The 7,494-nt window shown below is 38.9% G+C and overlaps 1 protein-coding gene across 1 annotated transcript; it reads left to right on the top strand.

Annotated features, from left to right (window-relative positions):
• The first annotated feature begins 4,069 nt into the window (after positions 1–4,069).
• On the top strand, positions 4,070–5,408 carry rrs1 (ribosome biogenesis regulator 1 homolog). The gene has a single exon (XM_050057109.1). It carries the CDS (start codon positions 4,108–4,110, stop codon positions 5,176–5,178), a length of 1,071 nt encoding a protein of 356 aa, XP_049913066.1. The 5' UTR covers positions 4,070–4,107; the 3' UTR covers positions 5,179–5,408.
• Positions 5,409–7,494: the final 2,086 nt, after the last annotated feature.

Below are 7,494 nucleotides of genomic sequence, written 5' to 3'. Positions count from 1 at the left end.
GTGGAAAAGTAATCCTGTTTGGTTGAATTCACAGCGGATCAAAAGTCAGCAGAAACCCTTCGACACTTGTGGAGACCGTGGGTGACACAGGCAGCGAGGCCAGCAGCTAACTAGTGGACTTTGCTCAAATTGGGGCGTTTTCGACGATATACATTCACGTCACAGAGGACCTTATAGCCCTCTCTAAATCACGACAGGGACTTTGGGCGGCTAATTACGCACTTCCTCCTCACATCTCCAAACACAGCATCACTTGTGACCTTATCTCTGCGCCTGTCAGAGCGTTAGCATTCACATGGCAAGTGTGGCGATGAATGTAATTACTGGAGCCCAAAATAATAACACCATCGTCTTTGAGCAACCAGCAGCCAGTCAATTGTAAAAGGACCCCCACCTCCTCCTCCTCCTCCTCCTCCTCCTCCTCTTCCTCCTCCACCACCACCTCCATCTCCTCCTCCAAATTAGTGGAGACAAGGACAAAAATAGAGTTATTAGAGCCCCGGATCTAGAAACACATTCAGAATACATGACAGACAAGGGAGGATATTAATACTTCAGTGAATTTAATCTCTCGCGAAAACACTTATAGTAATCCTATTAAGAAGTTTATCACAACTCCATAACTCTAAAAATATGTGCAGCTATTATACGAGCCACAGCACAGAAACTTAGAAAGAAAACACCTCTTATTTATTTATATTTCAGCTTTTATTTTCACGTCCTTGTGTAAGTGTCCCTGCACTGTAGTGTTTTTCACAGATGTAATTTTTGTATTTTGGTATTTTGAAATGTTTCAGTTGTACCAGAGTCTGCACACCCAAATCAGTCTGAACGCCCTGTGAATTATCTACTTTTACTTATTTCATGTTCAGTAGATGGGAGTAAAATGCACTGACATTTCGGCTATGTCTTCTAAAGTTTGCATAATGTTTAAATTATACAAGTGCTATAATAATACAACATTACATTAACTATTGAGCACTGATAAGTGTTGGATTTTGTGTGGAAATGAAAATGGAATGCAGCTTAAGATATAAATACAGAATCTGACATTAAAAGGTTATCACTCTTGACTTTCCAACAATAACAGAGCAAACTCCATCTGCTGATGAAGATCATGTGATACAGTCAAAAGCTACAGCGCAGCAAGTAAACTGACCTTTGGGACGAAACGCTTTGTTAACCAATATTCAATTTGTTTTTCATGCAAAATAATTATTAAAAGAAACTAACTCTAATTAGTGTTGGGTAAACTATTTCCAAACTACTAGCTACTTCACAGTGAAAAGTTGTTCAACTATTTCTTTACCTCTCTCTCAAAAAAATATAGCTTGTCAAAATGAAACTAGTGTCAACTACACTCACCAGCCACTTTATTAGGTACATCTGTTTAACTGCTTATTAACGCAAATAGCTAATCAGTTAATGACGTGGCAGCAACTCAATGCATTTATAGATGTAGACATGGTTAAGACGACCTGCTGAAGTTCAAACCGAGCATCAGAACAGGGAAGAAAGGTGATTTAACTGACTTTGAACATGACATGGTTGTTGGTGCCAGATGGGCTTGTAGAAACTGCTGATTTGAATTGAACTAAACATCCTTTACCTGAGTATTGTTGCTGACCGTGTCCATCCCTTTATGACCACAGTGTACCCATCTTCTGATGGCTACTTCCAGCAGGATAATGCACCATGTCACAAAGCTCAAATCACTGAACATGACGATGAGTTCACTGTACTCCAATGGCCTCCACAGTCACCAGATCTCAATCCAATTGAGCACCTTTGGGATGTGGTGGAACGGGAGATTTACATCATGGATGTGCAGCCGACAAATCTGCAGCAACTGTGTGATGCTATCATGTCAGGACCAAAATCTCTGAGGAATGTTTCCAACACCTTGTTCAACCTAAGACACCAAGAAATAAGGCAGTTCTGCAGGCAAAAGGGGTCCAACCTGGTACTAACAAGGTGTACCTAATAAAGTAGCTGGTGAGTGTGCATCCAACAAACAATCACGTGAGTCTGGAATCTCATATTGTTGCACAGAGCTTCAACTGATCTAAAATGCAGGTGTTTCTGATTTAGGGACCAGGGCAGGTTGATCCTCACCTCCAAACTACAGCAAATTGTAGTTTAACTATTGAACTACATGCAGTTAACTACTTTCCAACACTGTCTATTATATCACAATCAGGGGCATAAATATAGACAATGTAGGCAGTGTACTGGGGCCCCTGGGGTGGGGGAGGGGCCTTGTGAATGATTCAGATTGCCATCCCAGACCTACACCTGTGCTCAAAGAAGAACTCACATCAGTTTAAAAATCGTCTCTGTGCAGAATGATGTATATGCAGAGGTCATTTCCACATCAGGGGAAAGTTGTTATGTACTCACTTTAAATCTAAGGGGTGTAGCTACATATGACGGGATCTTGTGACACTGAATATTCTTTAGTGTGTACATGTTTCATGGAAATTCTATTGTATGTTAAATGATGATATTTATCTGTTAGATCATGATGGATTCAGTCTGAGTCCATCTATTTTCTTTGTGTTTGTCAATAGTTAATGTTTTATTTACAGTCAATGTGCATTATTATGTGTTATGTTAGTATAATGTGTTGCATAGTGTTGTATTGTCACCTGTGTGGACCCCAGGAAGAATAGCTGCTGCAGTGCAAAAGCTAATGGGGACTTTAAGAAGCAAACAAACACAACAACCAGTCTGAAAACCAATCACTGGTCCAGTATGCGGCTTACACAAGTGTGACGTGGAGACTTGACACTCCAGTGCACATACACATCAAATAAGACATATTTGCATGTTCTGGATTTTTCATTGAGGGAGAATGGGTGGATGTTATTTTAAGAATATTAAAGAAGGAAACTGGACTTTTAAATTGAAAGAATCATCTATTACTTAAAGCAGCTGTGTCTTCAAAGATTATTAAAAAAGATGTCCCCTTTCTTGTTTTTGTTTAGTTGCTGTTTTAATCATGTATTTTTATACAGTTTTATTGCATTGTGTTTTTATCTATTTATTGCATTATTTTTTGTAATCTTTCACATTTCTGGATTTTAAATAATCATAATTTTGATAATGTTTGAATTTTTTAATATATAGTTTTGTACAGATGCAATGTTGTGCGTTATTGTTAAAAGGCTGAATTACACTTGAAAAAAAATCAGGGGAAATAAAATCAAAAGCAGATGGCCCTTTTCTTTTCCTTTTTACGGGTTGATATGTTTTTTATTAGATGCTGTTTATATCATGTATTTCTATACTACTATACAGTTTTATTGCATTGTGTTTTTATTTATAATTGTGTTGGGGGTTTTTTAAGTTCACTGCTCCTCGTATTATGTTCTATATAATAGTTTTCTGGATTAGAAATAATCATAATTCCTAAGAAAAAAAATAATATATCGTTTTATACAGATGTTTTTATTGTTGTTTTGTTGTTAAAATGCTGAATTTAAATTTAAAAAAAAAACAGAAAAAAAATAACAGATGGCTCTTCCCTTTTCTTTTTTGGGCTGATATGTTCTTTGTTTAGTCTTTGTTTTTAATCCTGTATCTTTATACAATTTTATTGCATTGTGTTTTAATTTATTATTTGTGTTTTTTGTTCACTGCTTCTTGTATTATTTTTTTTATATTATATTTATATTTTTTTTTTATTGTTTTGTTATTGATAGTTTTGTACAGATGTAATGTCTGTGTGTTTTTGTTGAAATGCTGAATTATTATTTTTTTTAAATCCCAAAAGACAAACTATAGAATGTATAAACAGTTTGTATCCTGTAATATAATTTAATCTAATCTATGAAATACTTCTGATGTTTACCTAAGATGAGTAGCCTATTCTTATTTTGTTTTCCCACTTATTTTTATTTATTTAATAATTTATTTATTGTCATGTTTAAAATAAAATCTGATTTATTAATCTCTCAGACACATGCAGGAAAATATGAAATGGACCACGGTCGACCTCTTGTGGTTAAATGTGGTATTGCTCCACGTTAACTGTGACCCGGAAGTATCTCCGTGTGTTTTTCTCTGTCACACGTGCCTACTGCACATTTAACAGCACTTTCCAACATGGCGGCGTGCAGTGTGGAGGAGCTGTTAGCCAAAGCTGAACAAGAAGAGGCAGAAAAACTGAGGAGTATCTCGGTCCACAAAGAGCTGGACCTGGACTTTGACATCGGGAACCTCTTAGCCTGCGACAAAAACCGCATCGAGTCCCGGGACTTCAAAGAGCAGAAGAAAGAGGACTTCCTGCGCTCGTTAGCTCGTGACAACACGCAGCTGCTCATCAACGAGATCTGGAAACAACCCACGGAGAGGGTCGAGGAGGCGATAGTGGCCAAACTACCAGACCCGACGACCCCGCTGCCCAGAGAGAAACCACCTCCCAAACCTAAACCTCCAACTAAATGGGAAGAGTTCGCCAAACTGAAGGGCATCCAGAAGAAGAAGAAGACCAACCTGGTGTGGGATGAGACCGCGAAGGAGTGGAAGAGGCGGTGGGGCTACAAGAGAGCCAAGGATGACACCAAAGAGTGGCTGATAGAGGTGCCAGAGACCTCAGACCCCAATGAGGACCAGTTCGCCAAACGCGCCAAAGCCAAGAAGGAGAGGGTGGCCAAGAACGAGTTCAACCGGCTGAAGAACATCGCCAGGGCGCAGAAGGTCAAAGTACCGGGTGTGGGTCTGACCCCTGCAGCCCAGCAGTCCAGAGACGACCTGGCCAGAGCTGTGAGCGTCGCCAAGACCTCCACAGCATCCGCGGGCAGGTTCCAGGACCGCCTGCCCAAAGAGAAAGCACCCAAGAACACCGGCAAGAAGAGGAAGTTTGAGCCCCTCATCGGTGACTTCTCCAGCGAGAAGCAGAAGCAGCTGGAGCTCCTGAGAGTCCTGGACAGCAAGAAGCCCAAACTGGACATCACCAAGGCTGTCAACAAGCAAATGAGGGAGGAGGACAGAGAGGAGGCTGCAGCCAAACACAAGAGGGGAGCAGGGAAGAAAGGACGCAAAGGCAGCATGCCAGGAAAGGGCAAAGGAAGCATGCCAGGGAGAGGCAAAGGAAAGGGTGGGAAGGGGAAAGGAGGTAAAGCTGGAGGAGGAGGCGGAGGAGGGAAGAGGAGAGGCAAACCTGGGAAGCGCTGAGGACTCTGTATCCTGCTACATGTGTTTGTGCCTTGGCATCAGGACATTGGACTGGACTCAAATGATGCAATGACTGTCTGATCAGTCTGTGAATGATGTGACTGTCTCTTTCTGTGTGTTTAAACTGTCACCACATCTGTAAATGTCAGTGGAGACATACTGATTAATATGTTTTTTATTAATGGAAACATATTTAAACTGCAGCTCAAATTAAAATCAGCAGATTGTGATTCTGTTCCAGTTTTTGATCAAATGCAGAATTAATTAATGAATTTGAATAGCTGGGGGGAAAAAACAGAACAGAACGGATGATTTTTTTTTCGTCATTAATTCATCTTTTTTTCTTCTTAACAGTTTAAACTTAATATCAGTCCTTGTTGTTCTACCTGACATGTTTGGAGGACTATAGAGAGTCACAGGTCTGAAGGATGGAGGTTTATAATCTTGGAGGTAGTGGTCTAGTCAGGAGTGCAGGTCGGGTTGTGATTTGTGATTTAACAAAGCAGAACAAATGTTGAATGCATTCTCTGGGTTTTAATACTTTCAAATATGCAGTGGTCATTTCTCAAAGATTACACAAAAAGATTTTGGATTTTTTTTTATTCTAAATTGTAACATGAAATATTTTAATAACTTTGATTACATTCACTAAAACCATCAAACACACAGTAAGCCAGTGTTGTAAAGCGTGAACAGTGTTGGGTGGGTTGCTTTGTAGTGAGTTACAGATTACAAGCTACCCTGTTAAACATGTAATAAGCAGTATAGTTTTTAATAACTTCATCAAAATAATGTAACTTAAAACACTTTGATTTTTAAGCAAATGCTTTATTTAATCACCCTGACTCATAGCGAGGAACACACAGGTGTGATCTATCTCTGTTAAAGAGTGTAATCTGTTGAGGTGTTCCTGTCCAGTGGAACAGAGTCACCGTTAATATACCAGAGTCGGGAAGGTAACTTTTGACATGTGACAGGTCACAGATTAGGAGTTAGCCTGTTAAAAATGTTCTTAGTAACTGTTGCTTCATCAAAGTAATGTAACTAATTACAAGGGATGCACAATATTGGATTTTTTGCCGATATCTGACATGCTGATATATAACAACTTATTTGGCTGATAGCTGATACCGATATATCCACCTTTTTCCCCGCCTAATTGTAGTCTCTTCCGTAGTGGCATTAACATCATATCATGTATACATACTTGGCCCACCAGCAGATGGAGACATGAAATACAATCATTTTCAATGTATGTAATATTCATTCATTGTGCAAAATAAGAAACAGCATGTTGCTTGCTAATGGTTCATTTTAAAGCCAATATTGGACAATGCCGATGATGCACTGATATTATTGTGCATCCTTATGTATTACATTTGATCAGGCCTACTTTTCTAGTAAATGTTTAAACTGGGCGATAAAGCTGAAAAGTATGATAAACATAAAGTTAAGAAACGACGACTCGCTAGCTTACTCAGTGTGGCAGTCCATGGGAAAATGCATCCGAGCCACTCTAACTGTTGTTAAATATCCAATATTAATACATGGATAAAACAATGTGTTTCAACTAGAGAGTCTTCATCAGGGTGTAAAATATTCCTGCCTGTACCACTGTCTCTGGCCAGTCGATGTTTTATATCCTTATGTGACTATTTGTCCTTCAAGAGCACCTGGACTTTTATAACTAACTACACAGTGCTTTAACAATGGCTCTGTTCCACTGGACAGGATTACACTTGTTAACAAACATTGATCACACCTGTGTGTTTCCTGCTGTGACATGTAAAAGTGTTACCTGTGAAAAATACCTCTAACGGGCTCAGGCTGATTAAAAAAAAGCATTTGCTGAAAAATCAGTCCAGGAAAATGTTTATGGATAAATTAACCTTTAAGCAGAGTCTGTTTTTGGCTAACTTAAAATTAAAGTCCTGACAAATCAAAGTACTCGATCACATTTGTGTCAGAATCTCTTATTGTATTAAAGAGTCATGCGCAATGACTTTCATCATTGTCCACAAAGGTGTACACTCAGATATCTTAAAGGGATCAACAGTTTATAATGTTTTATATTTTTGTATCAGCCAACCTCTATATTAAAAATCTTGATTTCTATTAAATCAGGTTGCTTAAATGAACCTGCAGCAGCCAACAGGTGATGCAGCTCTGATCCGGAAAAAGAATCTCCACAACGGATTAAACCTATTATTAACTGAGTTTTGGTAGTTGAAGCCAATACCATCTAGTGTTCAAAGTAAAGCTGTAATGCACAGCAGCTTTTTTTGGTGAATTTCATGTACATTTTCAATGAGGCTG

Source organism: Epinephelus moara, chromosome 11 (genome assembly GCF_006386435.1).
Source record: "Epinephelus moara isolate mb chromosome 11, YSFRI_EMoa_1.0, whole genome shotgun sequence".
Taxonomy (NCBI): Eukaryota; Metazoa; Chordata; class Actinopteri; order Perciformes; family Serranidae; genus Epinephelus; species Epinephelus moara.
This window is presented reverse-complemented; position numbering and strand designations above follow the sequence as displayed.